This window comes from Oryzias melastigma, linkage group LG4 (genome assembly GCF_002922805.2).
Source record: "Oryzias melastigma strain HK-1 linkage group LG4, ASM292280v2, whole genome shotgun sequence".
Lineage (NCBI taxonomy): Eukaryota > Metazoa > Chordata > Actinopteri > Beloniformes > Adrianichthyidae > Oryzias > Oryzias melastigma.
In genome coordinates, this window is record NC_050515.1 from 12,338,273 (window position 1) to 12,359,073 (window position 20,801).

The 20,801-nt window shown below is 37.6% G+C and overlaps 4 protein-coding genes across 8 annotated transcripts in view; 1 reads left to right on the plus strand and 3 right to left on the minus strand.

Moving 5' to 3' along the window:
• atp13a3 (ATPase 13A3) overlaps positions 1–1,964 on the minus strand; it is a 29,040-nt gene extending 27,076 nt beyond the window's left edge. For all 3 annotated transcript variants that reach the window (XM_036211523.1, XM_024278539.2, XM_024278540.2), the window contains exon 1: positions 1,735–1,964. The gene's annotated coding sequence lies outside the window, so the exon portion shown is untranslated. The remainder of the gene's footprint in view (positions 1–1,734) is intronic.
• A 2,813-nt stretch (positions 1,965–4,777) lies between these two features.
• tmem44 (transmembrane protein 44) lies at positions 4,778–11,608 on the minus strand. Of its 2 annotated transcripts, XM_024278541.2 has the most exons (10): positions 11,302–11,606; positions 11,105–11,231; positions 10,940–11,030; positions 10,641–10,822; positions 9,863–9,949; positions 9,626–9,796; positions 9,386–9,547; positions 8,107–8,226; positions 7,898–8,041; positions 4,778–5,005 (listed from the first exon to the last, which is right to left on the minus strand). In XM_024278541.2, exons 1-10 carry the CDS (start codon positions 11,475–11,477, stop codon positions 4,826–4,828), a joined length of 1,440 nt encoding a protein of 479 aa, XP_024134309.1. In that variant the 5' UTR covers positions 11,478–11,606; the 3' UTR covers positions 4,778–4,825. The 2 variants fall into 2 exon arrangements, with proteins under 2 accessions (XP_024134309.1, XP_024134310.1); XM_024278542.2 differs by lacking the exon at positions 9,626–9,796 and having other exon boundaries at positions 11,302–11,608.
• A 672-nt stretch (positions 11,609–12,280) lies between these two features.
• lsg1 (large 60S subunit nuclear export GTPase 1) lies at positions 12,281–17,374 on the minus strand. Of its 2 annotated transcripts, none has more exons than XM_024279457.2 (14): positions 16,967–17,374; positions 16,738–16,864; positions 16,502–16,622; positions 16,338–16,424; positions 16,114–16,200; positions 15,965–16,025; positions 14,848–15,024; positions 14,432–14,777; positions 14,197–14,294; positions 13,965–14,108; positions 13,687–13,810; positions 13,442–13,521; positions 12,812–12,985; positions 12,281–12,732 (listed from the first exon to the last, which is right to left on the minus strand). In XM_024279457.2, the coding sequence occupies exons 1-14, from the start codon at positions 17,063–17,065 to the stop codon at positions 12,559–12,561; spliced, it is 1,899 nt and encodes a 632-aa protein (XP_024135225.1). In that variant the 5' UTR covers positions 17,066–17,374; the 3' UTR covers positions 12,281–12,558. The 2 variants fall into 2 exon arrangements, with proteins under 2 accessions (XP_024135225.1, XP_024135224.1); XM_024279456.2 differs by having other exon boundaries at positions 14,197–14,298; positions 14,436–14,777; positions 16,967–17,372.
• Positions 17,375–18,246: 872 nt separating this feature from the next.
• fam43a (family with sequence similarity 43 member A) lies at positions 18,247–20,118 on the plus strand. The gene is made up of 2 exons (XM_024278078.2): positions 18,247–18,391; positions 18,508–20,118. Coding segments are annotated over exons 1-2 (1,074 nt in total). The 5' UTR covers positions 18,247–18,390; the 3' UTR covers positions 19,581–20,118.
• The last annotated feature ends 683 nt before the right edge of the window (positions 20,119–20,801 follow it).

Consider the following 20,801-nt stretch of genomic DNA (forward strand, 5'->3'; position numbering starts at 1 on the left):
GATTTTTTATAATGTCAAACATTTTTTTCTATTTGTTTCGTGACATTTTTATATATTTACCTATTGACAAAAACACTAGCTAGTACTTCTAATTTATATTAGGCTGATTATGGGTTGGCCATATTATGTATATTAATTCTTTGTAGCTATTTAAATGTAAGCTGCTTTCAAAATGAAGGGAAATTATTGTTGAAAACTCTTGATATGATTTACTTTTTGGAGTATATAAATTGTATTTTTTTTTTTACATTTTTTCTGATGGTGTACCTAAATTTGTCCTCAATTGTTGTCCTTAAGTAGCCTCACCGCTGTTTAAAACATTCCTCTGCTCCAAAACACTTTAAGTTCATCAGCTCTGTAGACAACTGACAATAAATAAGTTAGGTGTGCTAATGCAAAGCAATGAAAAAAATAAAACTAAGGGAAACTGTGAAACATTGATCTCAAAGATGAGGAATTTTTTCACGTTCATTTTGTAATTTGGGTCCTCGCAATGTACACAAACCTTCCACACATAAAAACAGCCTTGAACTGTGCACAGCAATATGCATTATGGCCTTTAATTGTCTTATCATATAAGATATTTAAAAAATGGTTCGACTGGCTAAATCTAGAGAAGATTGAGGGAGAATTTGAAATAAAATTCTACCAAAAAAATAAAAAAGAAGCTGCTGAATGGATTGGTCTTTTTAAAATGTGTCTGTAGTCATTTATTAAAAAGCAACACAAATTGCTAAAGTTGAACTTTTTGCCCATGTTGCAGTTAAAATTGCAGATTTTATGAGGCTTTAGTTAAATGTTGCAAAAGTGCACCTTTGTAAGCGTATTAATCATTAATTTAAAATGTAGATTAAGTTAAATTTTAAGACAAGTGTGACCATTTCAAAGAAAAGAGTTGCCTAAAGAATTCAAGTTAAAGTAGTATGCTGCCTTTTTTAATCTACCAAGTCCAAAAACTTTTAAGTTGGATGGCCATTTTTTTTACCTTAATAACTGCGATAAATTACCTTGGAGAGATAAGGGGGAATTTATTTTAGGAAATATTTGTCATTATTTCAGAGCAATGTTGTTTTATACACAGTTGGTTTGAGAAAGTTTGACACTAGTAAAGAACTCAATCCATTAAAACTGCTTTCATGTGCTATTTTCTCTCAAATAAAAGCACCAAGAGGATGGAAAATATCTATTTAGAATAGTTAATACACGTTTTAAATCCAAGATTTTCCTCTAATCTGTTGGAATCTGGTAGTTGCTGATCTTATATTTTGTTCCAATTGAATGGTTTAGTTCACCTGCTGAGTACCATCATCTCTTTTCTGATTGCAGTACAAATTAAAGGTCTCCCTGGATTCTGAGGGAGATGTTTCTCTAAAAGCAATGACTCGTCGACACATCACACCATGAGACAGGTAGAGCTTGATCTGGTAGATTAGTAGATACCGTTGGATGTTTGCTAGCTAGCTAATGCTAGCCAGGCTAAATCGACCGCCCTCAACGTGTCTTCTCCAATTCCTAAATCTCATTTCCGATTTTAAATTTATAGGATAATTCGTGTTAAGAGCGATAATTTCTGTCTTATCCAGTGAAACCACGAGTAGAGAGACTGAGTTCCGCACACGTTTCCGCAAGCTAACATTACCGCAGTAGTTTAGCCGCGCTTCATAGCAACTAACACATGGGTGATGATGACAGCGATGAAGGCAGACAGCAAACGTTTTTCAGAATAATACTCACCCAGAACCACCTGGACACTCTGAAGATCACCTTCGCGTCATGATTAGAGAAGGGTGGGTGCTATCTGAAGGGAAACGTTGGAGAAAAAACCAGCGCTGCACTTGTTTGAAAAAATATTATCAAGGCAGACAGCCGAAGTGGACGCTTGCGGTGTGTTGACAGCTGAGAATGAGTACTACAGCAGCAGTGAACTGGCCAGAACTGGCTGCGTGACTCCAGGAAGTGACGTATGATGATGTCACCCAGGCGAGACAGCAACATTTTAAATGAAAAAATATTTTAAATAAGAATAGTTAAATAATAATAATATAGTACATAGCTTATGCTTAATAAGAAATATTTGAAATGACAATTTTAACCCCATTGGTATCTTAAATTTGAACTTTAATTTAAACAAAAAACTTTATTGACAAAATTGAGTTGATGCAAAACAACACAGACAAAATTCAACAAAAGGGCCAAAGGAAAAAAAAGCAATAAAAAAGAGGGGCAAAAAATATCATACGTATTCCTGTTAAACAAACTTTAAAAGATGGGGCTTCAGCCGATATTCAAATTGTGGTTTTCATGTTTACATTTTATGAGTTTTTATTAGGTTCAGCTTATTTTCTAATTTTTAAAAATAGATATGTGCAGGACAGGTTTGTAATTGACATATTTACATTTATGAATATAATATTTACCTAAAATGAAAACTGAATTAGGTAAGCAGATCTTGTTGTCTTCCTTATCTCGAAAAAACTTAAAAACTGTATTCTTAAAATATTGGGGAGAACACGAATTTGCGGAAAAACTAAGATTCCAGACCAAAATGTTGCATATAAGTCCAAAATAAATATGTAAAGCATAGAGCATCATAGACTTGAACTAAAGTTGAATTTTTTTATGCATGCTGTTTTGATGTAAAGGCTGCTTTTACTCAATAGTGAAACTAAATGACTTATGAATATACATGTATACAATTTTACTAAAAACACCTATCAACAAAATAAGACTTTTTTTCTGGAAACAGACACTTCAGAAGCCCTACACTTGGCTTAGCTTCATTTACTGTTAAATAAACTACTCTAAAAAACAAGGTTTCATATTTAATTTTTAAGAGGAACTTCAGTTTGAAATGGCTAAAACGTAACAATAACTTGTGGTAGGTATTTGTTGTTTAACTATAATTTAAAGTTATTTGGATTGACATTTTTGCATTGTTGTGTTATGTCTTAAAATGCATTTTGAAAATACAAGTTTTATTTAAAGGATAAAACCAATTTTATAACCATTAATTGATGCAGAAATGTATAAACAGATGAAGACCTAAACCTGAAAGATGTGATTTGTTGTCAAATTTTCAAAATGTTAGAGGGTTTAAGAATACTTAATAATTTATTAAATAAATACATAATTTTGCTATGTAAAGTACTTTAATTGCTATCTGATTTATCGAAATTGTGCTTTTTTACAATAAATTCGCCAATTAATGAAGAACAATTAAAATGAAGACAATCTTATTTTAATTTTAAGATATTTAAAAGTTCATTTGAATGTATGTATTTATGCCTTTAATCTAGATTTTAAAATATGTTTTTAGAAAAAAGCATTTTCTCATCTCCTATTATTTTAAGCATCTGTCCGAAGACAACATAGTCTTCTTTATAATTGTAGTGTCTGTTTTTGTTTTCTCCCTTTGAAAAAAAGGATCTCCTAATCTACATTTTTCCTCAGTTATTTTGAATTATTTAGTTAAAGATAGTTTTTCCTCTTTTAGTCTCCAACATCTCCCCTGCTCAATGACTTTTTCTAAAAACGTGCGAGCCGATCTACTGCCATTCAGGCTAAAATCATTCTACATCTTCCATGTTCTCTGACACACAGGCCAAGACAAACAGAAAGGCCAGTCCCCCACTGTTGCTTCAGATGTGCTAATCCAAGCTCTTTTACACTTTTGCAAACAGAATTCCATGATTCTGTGTGACGCACAGTTTGTTTTCTTTGAGCAGTCTCAGAAGGGACAAAGATGAGGCCCACAGATTGAGCAATGCCAACTCAGGACTTTTTCTTTTCAATCAAACCGAATGCAGAACATTTTGTTTTGTTTTGTTCAAAATAAGCAACTGCATACCCTAATGCTTCAGTAAAATATATAAAAAAAAACATACATTTGATAATTTTTCAACATTCCTGACTATTTTTTAGCATAGAAATAAGACATTTTATTCTTAGTTTCCTTCAGTCTCTATTTTGGAACACATTTAATGAATGTATTAGCCTATAATTTTTAGTCACACTTTTAATAAATATGACAACTTTAATTGGTATTTAATGAATAGCATACAACTTTGTCCTAAACATTTTACTTGTTTGCTTTCAGATGTTACATTAATACTGACTGCTGATATCAGCAATAGCTTTGTTATGTCTTAGTCACTTCCCGGTCATCTTTTTCAGATAGAACTGTCACTTGAGAAAATGTATCAGGGTGGAGTTCAAACTTTTCTCTGCTTTGTGCATTGTTTAGTTATCTGGCCTTAGGAAGTTTCCCTAGTTAAAAAAGCCCCGCTTTGTGTTTCCACCATCATCTCATACGGCTGCAGAGCCAACAGATGGACAGAGGTCTACTGAGTGATGGAGAGGACGGACCAGCCCTGGGCGTCTAGTCGGAGGCTTATCTGCTCCGCCGCTCCTTTTCCCAGTCCAGCCCTGATAACCCAGGATGACCACCGAGACTCAAGACGTGACCCAAAAACCTTTATCGGCAACAATACCAGTATTACTGTTGTTCAAGTTTTTTTCTTTTTTTTTTGAGTTGCATCTGTTGAAACAACAAGTTGGAGTGTCAAACTCTGGTCTCTACCTGCTGTCAATAACCTGGATACGGTGCGTTTTGCCTTAAAACGGCATGGGCCGAGTTTTTGGACAACAAGCCCTCAAGGACTGCAGTTAGACACGAGTTTAAAGGTCAAAACAGGGAATCAAAAACCACCTCACCTAATCAATATTCACTGTTTCACACCGAACTCAAAAACCATACAATAAAGGGACACATAGCAGCTCAATGTTTGCCGTTTATTCATTCTCAAATGATTGCACAAGTGCTTGTTCAGATTACAGCAGGGCTGCACTCCTCTGACGCACACAGTGTTTTCTTTGGGGGTTCGGCGCACGTGCAGATGCTGAGGGGTTTGGGGTTTGCTGGCCAGTCTTGAAGGGGGAACTCGTCTCCCTGCTGGAGTTTCACTGCTGGTTTACTCCACTGGGAAATTGCTGCTCCAAAATCCCACTGGAAAGTTGAAAGACACAGAAGGTGGGTTAGGAAATATTCTATCAAGTCAAAATCGAAACATGAATCTATTGGCATTCACCTGGATTATGTAGTAAAATAAGATTTTTACTGGTAGTTTAAAGCAAATCATGATTTTCTTGATTATTTAAAAAGTCTTGGATCCCACAGGTCACATGACATAATCCACACAAACTTTAACGAAATTTCAACACCATGAAGAAAACGGATACGGTGCATTCATAAGGAGGTTTCCTATGTCTGTAGAACATTAACCTGTGAGCAGTGTGAATTATCAGTCAAGGTTCTGCAAACTGGAGTCTTTGTTTAGGAATAATGTGTTCCCTCTCTCCCTAGTTTTCACCTGTCTAGTCTGGGAGAAGTAACATTTTAACAACTCCCTGCTGCTTCAAATCCAAATCATGCTTGGTTTGTTTTTCTCACCCTCTTTTCCTCCCAAGTTTCCATCAGCTCCCACTGTCTTTTTATATTAGACACATTTTTTAGACATACTTGACGATTACAACACTTTTGAGAGGTCGCTATACTGTGCATTTACAATAAATATGAGCTAAAGGTCAAAATCTACATTTGCTATATTTCAAGATGGGAATTGACAACTGTTTTTTTTCCATCCCAGCCACTTAAAATGTTCTGGAATATTTCTTCCAGAGGACGTTTGAACCCCTGGTGTCAGGAAATTTTCCATTGAAAAATGCCAAGCAAAAAGCAGTACAATATGAAGATCAAATGTTTTAGGCCTTTAGTTGTTTAATATTGGACTTTTTTTTTTGTCTGTGAAGAGCTGGAACAATACTTCTTCGAAGGAAAAAAAATGCATGTTAGGCAGCAGTGGATGCAGTTTGTTTTTCTTGGACACATGCAAATACAGATCAGAAAGTCTTGCTTTATTCATTCGCTCAACCTGAGAAGGCTGAATAAAACAGTAAATTAATAAGTAAAACATTAAATGTCACAAATCTGTATTAATACAGACAAAGTAAATACAATTTATTTTGTAATTAAAGTAAATTTAGTTTTCTTTGTAGCCTTAAAAACAACATGAAATTACTTTTTTTTTTTTTTAAATTTAGAAAATATATTTCAGATCAAACAAATTAAAACATTAACCTAAATATTACAAGTAACCCTTACAGAGAAGGAGGGTCTATGGGCAGGGATGCCCATTTTAGTTTAGTGTGTTTAGCAATCAACTATTGCCTGTATAGTGGTTTTATGTTTTTGGACAATTACCGGTGTGAATCCTTTGAGACAACTGTGTTGTAATATTGACCAAAATAAAATAAATTGAATTAAAATGAAAGCAAAATATTTTGAATTTCAAAAAGTTGATTTTTTTGGTGGTTGTAGTAGAATCAAAAATAACAAACAAAACATATCAATAGAGATATATGGTGGTGGTAGTGTGATAGTCTAGGATAATTGTTGCTTTTAGACCTGGAAGATTTGCTACACAAATTTTGCCTTCAACCATTGAGAGAAAATATTATCCATCTGGCTCTATGTGCACAACTGCTATTATTGTATGGCTCCAATAATTATTACAATCACTTTTTCCACACAAGGCTTTCCAAGGATTTAAGTATTTTGTCCTCCATACTGCATTTTACCAGGTCAATCAGTCATTTGTTTAAGGATTGGGATTTATAAAGTGTGGCAGAAAATGTAAACAAAAATGAAATCATAATTTTTTTATCCTATTGTTGAATTTCATGAGGTGATTGTCTGAGCACACACAGAACAACACAAGAGGTTTAGCATTGTTTTCCGCACAGTCAAATTTCTTGGCAAAGAGTCACCATACAACAGACCATAAACATCTCTCAAAATAGCAGGGGGTAGCGACTGGCCTCCTATAGACTGGGCAACCATTTTGCACTACTTCCTAGGCAGGCAGACCCAGCCCAGCCCAGCCCAGGCCAGGCCAGGCCAGGTCTTTAATCATACAGCAGAACAATTGGGCCAAATCTCATAGAAATAAACCCTTTTCTACTAAACTAGAAAATGTGAAACTCGCAATTAAATGTTCCCAAAGTTTGCCAAAATTTATTTTATGAGAAACTTATACAGTGTCAAGTGCCTTAAATAAAAAGCTCTGAAGTGGATATTTGAGTCTGAACAAACTGATCACATGATCACATTCCAGCAAAAGGTTCAGTTCATCATTTTGACTAGAAGGTGCTGACTGTCGTCCCCGAACAAGAACCTTTCTCTGCAGTCTCCTGACTTACTTCCCCAAAAGTCACATGCTAAAATAAGTAAGTCGTTACCAAACAGTAACAATTTATTGTTTTTCTCCTTTAATTTTTATTCGACTTCTCAGCTAAATTTTGGATTTCTTTTTCAGAAATGTATGGTCAAAAAAGGAAAATAATTCACTTAAGTTAAGCAAACTTCAGTCCTATGACAATGAAAGGTCACAACTTGAATCATGATCACACAACATGTGATGTGATGTAACACAGAGTCAACTTCTTCCTCTGAGTTGTCGCTCTGATGAACTCTTGACCAGAGTGTTAAAACACAAGCAAGACATGTTTAAACTGGCTTCTTCAGTTTTTTCACATTTTTACACCTTTTTCTACAATTGTTTCCCTTACATGAGAGCCGATTCCTTAATAGCCTACTCATACTAATAAAGCTGATTCTGATTAAGTCAGATTGTCTGTTTTATCTGCTGGCACCACCTAGTGGCAAGTTGGTAAAATACAACTTCAAGCTTTTTTTTTTTTAATTAGCAAAAAAAAAAAAAAATATTTGAAAAATGTAGATAATGACTTGACATTAATTTACAGAAGGTAGAATTAACATATTCCTTTAAACATATAAATTAAAATTGGATTTCTGAGGTTCATCTGCCGTCCAACCCACCTCCAGATCAGAGCTGTCAGCGGAGGAGTCATAGGACGTATCTGAGGAGCAGAGGCTGCCAGCTCTGACCAGGCGGACCCTGCTGCACAGAGCTCCGCCCTCCACCCTCTCCTTGCCCATCATCGCTTCTTTAAGAGAGATTTGCTAAGACGAGAGATGTTCATTAGGAAACCGACCAAAGTGTTGGTACAAATCAGATCATTCCTTACTTTTGCAGGGTGAATACGGACGTCCATATACTGACCCATCTCGGTCCTCTTCTGAATATTTTTCATTTTTACAGGAAAAGTTGAATACTGGCGAATGCAATCCAAGACATTAGTAAAGACCTGAGATAGAAAAATAAATAAAACCTAGTATAGGTAAAAACAATATTTTCTTAAATCTAACCATTATGAGTTAATCTTAATTTTCTGCTCCAATCTCCAATGCTTGCTTATGAGAGAAAGTCATAGCTTTGCACTGAAATTTTAATGAGGGATTAACATTTCAGACAATTTAAGAAAAATGACAAGTTATAAAACATGATAAAAGCAACATTGTTTGTAAATGCAAATATGAGAAAAGAAGACCAAAACCTGAAGGTAAACAAAACATTCCCAGCGCAATTATCACAGATTATCTTAAACTTCCAGAAATTAAGACATGACATATAAAGTGTTAAAAAACAAGATTAATACAAGAAAATGACTCGTAGTTAAAATATTGATCTCATTTGGAATTTTAAAAACTAAAAACCTTGGAGAGAAATATAAAGTCTTAAGTTGAGATGGGGCCAAGAAATCCTAGAAGGAAAGAAAATGGTCGAAAACAGATCGCTTGGGAAAAAAAAAAAGAAATACCTTATGTGAACAATAAAATGACAAAAATAGCTTAATTTTAATTTATGCAAAGCAACGTGAACTGAAAATCTAAATTTATGTTGAACTAATGTTTACACTGCTTTTAGCAACCCACGCTCAAGCGACCACTTGCAATGAAAAGTCTGTGTAAAGAAAAGTAAAAATTCTAAAACTCTTGCGTTCACACGTAGATATGCACATTTTTAAGTATCAGGCTCTAAATACAGAACATGTGGCCATTGAATTGTGCGTTGAAGGTTAAACCAATCAAACTTTGACCACTCAGGGACTCGGATTTGGTAGGGACATATGGATTGGTCTCTTAATTCATGGAAGTGCTAAGAGTTTGAAGCTTGATTATGGAGGAGAAATACAAATTTGTAGTTTGTGCTCAGCTGGAACTATAGGACATCAAGTCTTTCATATGTCTAAATAGAGCTATGAAAGAAAACCCTGAAGCAGGTTTTGTCCTGCTTTGAGACTTCACACTAAGTTTCTTTTAAATCTAGTAAAAAAAGGTTAAAAAAAGAAGCCCATCCCTGCTTGTCCTGTGTGAACACCATATGCTAAACGGATGTTTGCCGCATTCATGAGTATTACAGGAAAGTTTAAAACTTTAACAGTAATACTAAATGAATGCATTTACCTTTGTTTGATCAGAGATGTTGGAACTCGGTTTCTTCTGTTGATTTGAGACCCCGGTATGCTCTGCACTGATGCCCGAACCACCTAAAAGACTTTCCATGTCCGGACCAAACTTCATCCGCCGCTGCCTTGTTGCTCTCTTACAACTGTAGATGACCAAAATCTGGAGAAGGAAGATTGAAGGACAATAAAGAAAAGAGAAGCAGCACTACCTAAAAGTATAATGAGGCCAAAAGGATACAATGAGGTCCAAAAGTACACAACTAGTTGCAGACAGAAGCCATGGTAGGACTCTCAGGAGAAACCCAAACTGAGTGTTATAGAGGAGGATGGCTGCAGTGTAGAGAGCGCCTGACACCGAGCACAGTAGCCTCGAGAAAATGTAGGATCGGGTAAACTTCTGACCTTTGGTCTAAAAGAAAAAGGTGATGTTTAATCCCAAAAACAAAGTAGCACCCAAGTCAATACAGAAACTCACTGCTCTGCAGAGCGCGGGAAACCTGGAGGTACAGGCGATGACGAAGGACAGAAGGCCCAGAGTGTAGCCAAGGATTTCACTGTTGTCCTTCAGAAAGGAAAATATTTAGAAGATCTAGTCCAACATGACAAATATTTCTCTCAATGAGAACATTTTTAACGGCTGAAGGCTGCAGTCCAAACATGTCAAGGTACATAAAAATACTTTAAAGTCTCACTCTAATGAAAATGACATTTCTGGTGTTTTATAACATTTTTAGTAGATTTGTTTTGACGATGGAGGACATAAAGAAAATTAATCTTAGAATTGCAAATCAATTAGGAGCAGAGGAAAAATACCATTTGAAAAATCTACTACGGCAAGCCGCAAGGGCCCTGCTTGATCCATGTGCATTTTTCTTGTTCGACTTGGCTCGATTTTGGAAGGCATGTTCTTTGAATTATTGCAACTTTTCAACTGTGAACATGATCAACGTAATTTCGGTAGATTCTGAAGGAGAAAAGCGGCGGGAGCTCCCGCCGCTTTTCTCCTTCAGAATCTACCGAAATTACGTTGATCATGTCAACCGTCAAAAAGTTACAGTATGTTCAAGATTTTGCGTTTAAAGGGTAAAACTTAGCCTAAAAATGGTATATTCATAATTAAAAGACCACTGAGAACGCTTTTAAAATACATTAAAAGCAGCAAAGGAGCCTGGTCTTACTAGTATGGACAAACTAAACTACTATCCAAACTACTTGGGCGTGCAAAAAGCATACAAGTCTCTGTATGACCACACCATTAACAGACTCCAGCTGGGAGGCTGCAGACCAGAATGCAGCAGCTTCCTTCCTCTGACAGATCTGAATGAGGGAGGCTCAGTGACCCTGGACTTCAAAAAACCTCCTGCCACCACCATCAGCACCCCAACGGCCAGAAGATGCTGCCTCCGGCGCCTCTTCGCCATCCTCAAGCGCCTGTCTGATGTAGAAAAGAACATGTCCACTTCATTTGGGTGGTTATCAGCTTTTTGTTTTGCATACAGTTTTGGGTTTGTTTGACTTGGCTATCATGGTACACTTTGCACATCTTCCTTACGTGCTTCTGAGTTCCAACACAGGAATACAGGAAAGCAGCACAAAACGCAGCTGAAAGCATCCAGAACAGCTGCAAAAGAGCCCATGAAAACCTAAAAGCGCAAGGCACAAGTATAAGAAAAAGCCCATCACAGTATACAGCTGATAGAAAAACAAAGTGAGTCACCTGAATGTGCAGCTGCCTGGACATTATGGCTCCCATCGCGCTGCACAGGTCACCAAGGAAGCAGTAGAGAACCAGGAGGGTCTCTCCTGAATACTCCCCTGGAAACTGGCACCTCAGATACAAAACCCTGGGACAGCTTCAATGTAGGGCCCCTGTTCTCCAGCCCATCAGAGGAAATGTATGGGAGCTCTACTTACAGAAAACACGACAGTAGCAGGAGCAACGCAGACAGCAACGTGAGGCCGGCAGGTGCGCACAGTTTGTCCGCGTCGTGAGTGAAGCAGGTGGAGAACCACGCGAGCCAAAACGCGGCCTGGCTGGACAGGAAGCTGCTGCTGCCTCTGGTGCCTCCGGGCACCGAGCTGCCCGACATGTTTTTCTCCCCTTTTTACCCCGCAAAAATACGTTTAAGTTAAGATCACGAGGAGCTCATCCTTTTAATTGACGAGATGACTCCAGAGACTGCGCTAAAGGGGGAGTGGCTTAGATACCTGCGATACACCTGTCCAACAGGGTCAGGTTATTTAATTATTTATTTTAGGAATAAATTACAGCTTGTTTAAATTAATTAAAGATTATATTGATGTAGATGATATATGATGCTTAATTATTCATTATACACAATTTCTTTCAGCACATCTTGCATCATAGGTGTTAAAGTCAAGGCCCGAGGGCCGGATCTGGCCCTTCAGATCATTTTATATTATTATTGTTATTATTAAATGCCCGATATTATCTTGTGCTTATTTCTAATTTGTATAATTTTTGGAAAAAATATATTTTTATGGTGGGTAAAATACTGAAAGTTATTTAAGGCTTAAAATGATTATTCTGAAATATATTCATGTCTGTTTCTTTTTATATTTGTTAAAAAAGTTACGCTTTTAAACTTTTAAAAATGTAGTTTTAGCATGTTCAAGATTTAACCTGTTCGGCTCACGACCTAAGGGGTGTTTTGGATTTCTGCCCCCTTTGATTGAGCTCGACACCTCTGTCTTTTATATAAAAATATTTACAATTAAATATTCACAAGTGTCATAATATACTGACTTGAGTACAAATAACTGTTTTTTTTACTCGTAAAGATTTGCAGCCTCTATTAAAAACAATAGCTTTTATTTTGAAAAACAGTCTGACTTGAACCATTTTTGCAAATGAAAAAAATACAGCAATAAATACACAACAGGTTAGTTTTTTAATATGCAAGCACATATTTTTTACACATTCTCATAAATGTCATCTGCACATTTTTGATCCAGTTGATTTTTTTTTACAAAAGCCCATTTGGCCATCAAAATCTCTGGGGTTCAAAACATTTATTTTTCCTCAAATTAAAGAATCCTCAATCACTTTTCTTTTTCTTTTCTATCAACTTGATCAGAAAATGTTAATAAACTGCATTTAATTGCTTTAGTTAATCTAAAAACATTTTAAACAACCATTTTAGATCACTATCAGGCATCCAGATGCTTAGTGCTCCTGCGTAACTTTTGCTTCTTGTTCTTGTTGCCGTGCATCTTCCAGGGTTTTCCCTGCTGGGGTTTAGAGCTGTCTTGTGCGACAGGTCCACTGCCTGGTTTGTAACCCATAATGGACTGGACTCCTTTGGTGAGAGCGCGCACGTTCTCCTGCAAACGGAGAACAACAAACTGTTAGCCCTTTTTAATATATGTCGAGAAATAAAACGCTCCAGCGGGCTCGTTTAACCTGATGAAAGAAGTTCTTATCAACAACATTTTCGATTCTCTTGATTTTCCCCTGCGTGTTCGTTGCCGTGGAGAAATGAGACATGTCGGCGTCTCTCCTCTGAAACTTGCTGTGCTGCGGTTGGAAGTCTTCAGCCTTGATGTGTGGAGGAGGATGGCAAAACAGAAGCTTTCCCTGTGAAGAGTAAACACTGTGAGCTTTTGCTGTACAGGAAATTTGTTGATTTAAAAAAAAAGAAAGAAACACAAAAAAGATTGAAAAACACTGTTTATAGTTTGCTGCTCCCGTGTGCAGCTCTTCTAAGTCAATTAAAAAGTAAGTTTAAAAAAAGAGAAGGCTTTTCTATTTATGTATTTAACTTTAACAGATTTTCTATCAATACAGCTGCTCAAACAGTAACTAGTGTTAAGATTGGAAAGCCTTAAAAACACACATTTTTAAATAAAAATACGAAACACTATCGTGAATTATGCATATTTTGTTCAACAATTTCTATATTTAATAGAGCAAACTGATACTTTAGATAACACTAACATTTATTTCTGTAAAAATGTTATAAGCTGGGACCCGTCTGGGGTAAATGCAAGGAAACAAAAAGTCAAACTGTAAGTGATTACCCAACAAACTTACATTGACATAATCCTTTAAGATGTAGCGAGCTGATCGGGGCTGATCAGGCTGCCCGTGTGACGTCATAAAACCCCTCATGTCTGAAACAAACGGAAGATCCTTTGCTTAATTTTCTCAAATATTTAGTGTCAAAAACAAAAAAATATATATAAACTGAGCCAATAAAAATTCAGATACAATTACTTCAAATGGCTAAAAATGCAAAATCAGAATAAGATGGAAAACGGAGTATCAGCTTGACTCACATCCGTACGCTGTCAGCAGCTCTTCTGAGGTGGGAGGCCTGTCAGGATCTTCATCCTCTCGTGGTCTGATGATGTTAATCCCATATGTGCCTTCTAACACATGCCGAGGAATCGTCTGGCACACGTGAGGAATCCGTTAAGGTCTTTCACATTTCAACTATTCATTTTTTATGCTTTAGTGACACAAACTCCACACCAAACTGTTGTGGAGTTATAGTCTTAACGGTGTATTATCAAAAAACACTAATCCTCTTTGGCTTTAACACTTTGAAGGATATATGGGAGATTGCAGGTACGTGATCTCTCATCTGGTCTATGGGCAGAATCCCTGAGCAGATCATCTCAGCTTTGGTGGAAACGAAGGAGGGCATCACCAAACCAGGGCAGTCACAGAGGCACAGGCCCGGCTCCACATACAAAGTCTACACAAAAAATATATTTCTTAAAAAATCGAGATCATTCTTTAAATAAAAGTCAGTTACCTGGATCGTTAAAGCGAATGATTTGTACCTGAAAGTGCTTAGTGTGTCCAGGTGTGGCTGATACGGAAACCTTCTTGTTCCTTAAAATAGTGTTGATGGTGGAACTTTTTCCTACGTTGGGATATCCTACCTGTTGAATTCAAACCAAAAAAGAATTTCAAGAAGAATCTCAAAATCTTTATCATAAAAATGGATGATTCCAGAATTTTAACTCAGAACAATAAACAAATCCATACAAAATCTTGATAAGTTGATGTTTTTACCCACCAGTCCAACTGTCAGCTGTCCCTCTTTACATTTGGGTCCTTTGTGCACAGCCTTAAAAATGTCGAGCAGCTCATCCTTACGTAGAAGTCGACTGGAATTGTGGAATGTTTGATTGGATGATGTGGGAGTTCCTCCATCTCCTTCCTCTTCATCTTCTGAGCACGTGTGCCAGTCCTCTTCATCAACAGTTACACTTTCCTGTGGGTTTTCCTCTTCCTCACTCTCTTCCTGATTTCCCACATTTTCACCAGCTGCTCCTTTATTGCTTAAGTCTTCATTACAAGGCAGTTCGTCTTCCTCTGGATCACTCTCTCCACACTCTGGATCATCCACTTCCATGCCCTGTGAGGAGACACGTGTCAGTCTACTGGTTTTAGAATAATGTTTATGCACATTAAACATCACTCCTCACCTTTTCTTCTGCATCCAGCCTGTTCCCTTCAGCAAGTGCAGACCAGAAAACTGCTCTCAGACCCTCTTTCTCAAAGAATCTGGCCCAGATTTTTCTCTGCTCTCTGCTCAGGAGGTCGGCCTTGTTCACTAGAAGCATGTTCACTTTATCTGGCGACACTTCCTTCACATACGACTCCTAGTGGCAAACAAAAGAAGATGGAGTTCAGCTTTTTAAAAACCTAATATAAATCTGATTTCCCCGCACTGACTGTTTCACCCACTTGTTTACTTTTGTAGTCATTACTGCCATCTATTTATTTATTTTACCTTTTTATATGGATGTGTTTCAGTAAAAAAATCAATATATAACACAGTATACCTAGAGTAACATACAAGCATGTCAGAACATTTTCCTCAAACAAATCAAAGAAAAAAAATCAGTTTAACAAATCAGTTTTTATAATAGAATAACACTGACATAAAACAATAAAATACATTTTAAAAAGAACATTAAAATAAAAGTAGGGGTCTACAAATTAGAAGTAATAAATAAAAAAAATTAAACAGTCTAATTACTTTCTATAACTTTAGATTATGATTTTCAATTTTTCTATAGAGGTCAAAAACATGATTAAATCTTTTTTTTTTTTTTATTATTATTTAACAATTGGATTTTTTCGGACCATTTTCTCATATTGTATAATACTTTCCCAATATTATGATTAGGTTTATTATATTTGTTTCATTGGAATGAAAAATGTATTAATGATAAGTGATATCTTATGTTTACATATGTCATAATTTTCCAAAACAAGTGTTTAAGATATGTTTGTACAGCTTTCCAAAATATGGAGACAATAGGACAATTCACAAAAAGATGTTGGATGCTTTTTCAATCTTTCTGACAGAAAAATCTCTTTTTACAAACATCAGGAAAAACTAACAAATAGAACATTTTACTAGATAATACCCATGTCTAATTTTTAACAAAAATTCTTAGATTCTATAAGAATTATCAACATTTTTGTTGCATTTGAGTCCATTAATCTGAATTATTTTGTTTTTTAATCACAAAAGACACGTTGTTTCACTGTGTGCTCATTCTCTTAGCAATCCCTTCAACAAACAGGACTTACCAGATCAGCACATCTGAACAGTGAAGGATTTCTGGCATCAACAATCTGGACAACGATGTCACTGAAAGAGGAAAGGACTAATTAAGTATAGCAGCACATAAAAATAGTGCAATAACCCCCCAAAAATTCAGGTTTAAACAGAACGCCACCTTCTCTCAATCACTCTCCACAGCTGCCTCCAGAATTCAAGATTTTTCTCAAATGGGGTCAGAATTAACTTCTGTTCCTCTTCCAGTCTGAGAAAAGAAAAAAAAACAGACTTTCAGGTTGAATGTCTAATAAATAATTTAATGAATCTTTGTGCATTTATGATAAAAATACAATCGCACTTCAACCATAAATTTGACTTAAAAAACACAAAATATTCACGCACTTTGCAAGTGTTCTTCTCCACAGCAAGAAGCTGTCTTTTTCGTCCTGCTGAAGCGCTTCTGGACTTGTACTTTCATCCCAATGTGGACTTGAAACACACAAAAAAAGAAAACATGTAAAATGAATCTGCACTTTAGCATCACAGACTTTGTCCGATAAGCATACCGACGAGGAATTCTTAAGAAATGTTTATTTTCTTCGTGCAGCTTCCTCAGCCGAATTTTCTCCTCTTTTCTCAATATGCCAGCTCTGGCTTCAGCTGGCACAAATTCAATGTTGAGTTTCTCTGGAATACAGAAAAAAAGTCAGTAGTTTTAGTTTTTATTAAATTGTGTTATACAGCTGATGCATGGAAAAGATTTAGTTACAATTTTGACATGTTTGAGACAAAATAATAATACCTGCAACAAACTCTGTCCCTGCTAACTCAGCAGTGGCCAGAAAGTCATCCATAGAGCTCTGCTCTGTCACTGATTGGAGGTTTAGTCGCCCCCAGTCGTAGCCATCGTTCAGTTCACTTGTATGTAGCTGGGGGCGAGAATTATCAGACAGTACCGGTGTAATTATTTAAATAAAAGTGGTTTTAAAATGTTAGCCTTGGTCACGTTTTTTAACGGGGCAGTGTCTTACCCACGAGTCCCCTCTCTTGTTTCCTCGGCTTGCTTGGAGCCTTTCTTTGATCAGAGCTCTCCCCAGTCCCACTCCCCCGCCGGCCTTTTTCTTCCCCATACCTCCCTCTGAAGCTGTCCCACCACAAATTTTAAATGACAATCACAATTCAACTGTGTAAAAACCTAGCTACAATCAACAACTGTACTCCATGTGCAGTATGTTGTTGACGCAAAGTTCGGAAGTGGAAGGAACCAACTAGGAACGACAAACATCTAAGAGTTTAATTGTTACGAACGTAATAGACGAGGCAAAATCGTTTATTGTTCAAGCACATAACTCATAAATAACTAAAGTAAATATTTTAACATTGTTATTCTTATTTAATTGGAATGTTATGCCGTTTTCACCGATATCCTAAATTTGGTACAATCCAGTTTAAGGTCCAGCAATTAAATGTGCTCTATGAAAACCGGAACACAACAACAACGTTCCTAAGGAGAACCATAAAAATCTACACAATCTATCAAGCTACTTTCTGCTCAGTTATTGTGCAGATAAACACCAATGTAAAATGTTTAGCATAAATATATATTTTTTGTATCGTCACATACACAGATTAGCTCTCTATCTCCAGTTGTGATACAAACATGCTTGTTTCATGAATTCAATTCATTTATTAGCCACAAGATGGCAGCAAAAATCTAAAGTCGAATAGGGTTTTCTGACTTCTACTGTGTGGGTTCAACCCTTGACATACTTAAAGATCTTATATATTCAATATTGTGTATTTTTTTAGACGGTCAATGCCTTCAACACAAATTATATTTGTAAATGTTATGTGCACACTTGTGAGCTGTTTTGGTGCAAAATATTTAGAGTTCCTTGGTTTCAAACAAAGTATAATTGGAATGTGACTCCATCAGAATCATTATTCTGTTCAATAAAAAAAACTTTCCATGAATAGTAATATTTAATTATTAGGTGATAATGAATCCGTCGTTAAAAAAACCTGACATAGCCCCAAAAAAGAGTGCATATTGATGTTTAATTTGTGTTTAATAAATATAAAATAATTCAAAAGTTTGAAAAAGGCCAATGTTTGGTCTTTAAAATGATCATAGCTTAAATAATGTTAAAACTGTGGACTTTAATTTATAAATTAATTGTTTAAATGTATGTTAATATGTTGGTTCAATTATTTAGTGTATGCAGATTTTCATATTTTGAAAGTTTTCAAAGTAAAAAAGGTAGATAACGGCACGATAGACCGTCTCCATATGAAAAGAAACGGTTTGGTTCAGTCCCCCCTACAGTACCGCACAGTTGGTTTGTCCCAGTATATAACTGAGAATCTCGTCTTTTCTGCAAGTCAAAGTGAGTTTGCGCTCAGAGGCGGACTCGGAGCTCCGCGATGGGCTGGACTTTAAAGGATGCTCCGATGAAGTACGGTGACTTTGCGATCTTTTCTCACTGAGTCGCTCGTAGATGACTTGAGAAGCTCCAGACGCCAGAAGGACTTCGAGTAAAACTAAAAGATTTGTTTCCCCTGTCTCTCTCAGTGCTGCCGTTGAGCGCAAACACCAGTAAAATGCTGCCTTGGAAGAAGAATAAGTTCGACTTGATTGAGGAAGACAAGCAGACCAAGCAGAAGGGCTATGCGGTGAGTCTCAACTACTCCGCGCTCACCTCCTTCGCCAAGTCCTGCCCCGAGAGCGCGCTCAGCCGCGTGGGCAGCATGTTCAAGTCCAAGCGGAAAAAGGTCAAGATCACCAGCGAGGACCCCACTTACACGGTGCTCTACCTGGGGAACGCCACCACCATCCAGTCCAAAGGGGAGGGCTGCACGGACGTGGCAGTGAGCAAGATCTGGGGCAAGAGCGAGATGGGCAAGAACGGCACCAAGATGAAGCTGACCATCAGCTCGCAGGGCATCCGGATGGTGCACGTGGACGACAAGGCGAAGCGGCCGGGCCACCTGTACCTGCTGCACCGGGTGACGTACTGCGTGGCGGACCCGCGGCTCCCCAAGGTTTTCGCGTGGATTTACAGGCACGAGATGAAGCACAAAGCCGTGATGCTGCGCTGCCACGCGGTGCTGGTGTCCAAGCCGGAGAAAGCCAAGGCGATGGCGCTGCTGCTGTACCAGACCTCCGCCACCGCGCTGGCCGAGTTCAAGCGCCTGAAGCGCAGGGACGACGCCCGGCACCAGCAGCAGCAGCTGATCGGCGAGCAGACCATCCCGCTGGTGCCGCTCCGGAAGCTGCTGAACGGACAGTGCTACTACAAACCCCCCGTGGAGCGCAGCCGGAGCGCGCCCAAGCTGGGCTCCATCACGGAGGACTCGGTAGGGGAGGAGGAGGAGGAGAAGGCGATGCACTTCGAGTGCGAGGACATTCTGGACACGGACCGGGACGTCGTGAGCAACGGTAAACACGAGCTCACGCAGATCATCAATGACTTGGGAGAGATGAGCATAGGAAACGACGTGCAGACTCTGAAAGCTGACCTCAGGGTGACCAGACTCCTGTCTGGGGAGAGCACGGGGAGCGACTCCTCCATAGAGAGCAACCAGGAGCCCCCACCGCTGAATAATAACGGCTTTGAGGAGGTGAAGGTGGTGGAAATAGTCTGAACAGGTTTTATTTTTTTAGTTTCTTTTAATTTTTCCATCTTCTTCAACTATGTTGGAAAGTGTCAGATCTGTGCCACACTACATGTTTTATTTTAATTTGAAATGCAAATGTATTTAACCTGCAAGTGAATGCATTTACACCCGAGACAACCAAATCCTGGGGCGCCTCAGGGCACAGTGCTGTAATACCTTCTTCTTTATTTAAGAGGATTTATTGTAGCATTAAGCTTGTTTACCTGACTTCTTTCCTCACTTGAAATGGCTTTTTTTTCATCCGTGTTTTTTTCGTTCGGTGAATCTTTAAAAAGCACCTGTAATTTCATGGTCAGGGTGTATTTGTAACACTCCGATCCCTCATTTGACAGTTATTTTTGCACTGTTACCCTTGTACATATTTTCTTTTTTAACTTGTCGGTATGTTGTCTGAAACATATGTCATATCTTTGCTGTGCAAAAGAAAGAGCAACGTTTTATGTAAAAGAAGATGTTTTAATTATAAATGTTATTTTTCAATAAAAGACAAAATGTGGTTTCATAAGTGAGCAGAGATTTCAATGAAAAAAACAACAAAATTAGATTTTTGTGCACGATTTAGGGTTTTCCCGGAAAGAATGAAGTTATTTTAAAGATTCTGGAAGGAGTTTAGTGTTATTTGCTTTAATCCTTTTTAGCCGAATTGATTACAGAGAACAAAATGTAAGATCTTGAATTAAGGTACTGAAGCCTCATTCATTCGTGCAGGCCTCAGGGAGGGCAGGCCACACATGAGGACGTCAGCAGAGCCATCACATGGGTCCCATAACAACACTGCAGCAGTGGCTTCTGCCAGTTTGCAGTTCTTGATTGCAAAACTTTAATATCACCTTTAGAATATCAGTCAAATTAGTATATTTGTGTTTATTGAGCACAAGTGGAAGCACTTTCCCCAGATTTGATCAGTTCCCTTTAGGAAATGACACCACCGGCCTCCAAACGCAAGCAGATGCTCACACCTCCCATCACTTCATGTGAGCTGTGGTCAGCAAGAAAAAAGAAAAAAGCATGTGACACGGCTGCAGAGGCTTCTGAGCTGGCACTTCCTCTTCACAAACACAGACATTTGTTCCGATAAAACCGTTTATTCTGATGTTGCTCACTCCCACAGTGTACATAGTACTGTTTCACTGGTTAGTGATTCCTATAAAAAGCTTCAGCCAATCATAAATAACACCGTCTCAGAAA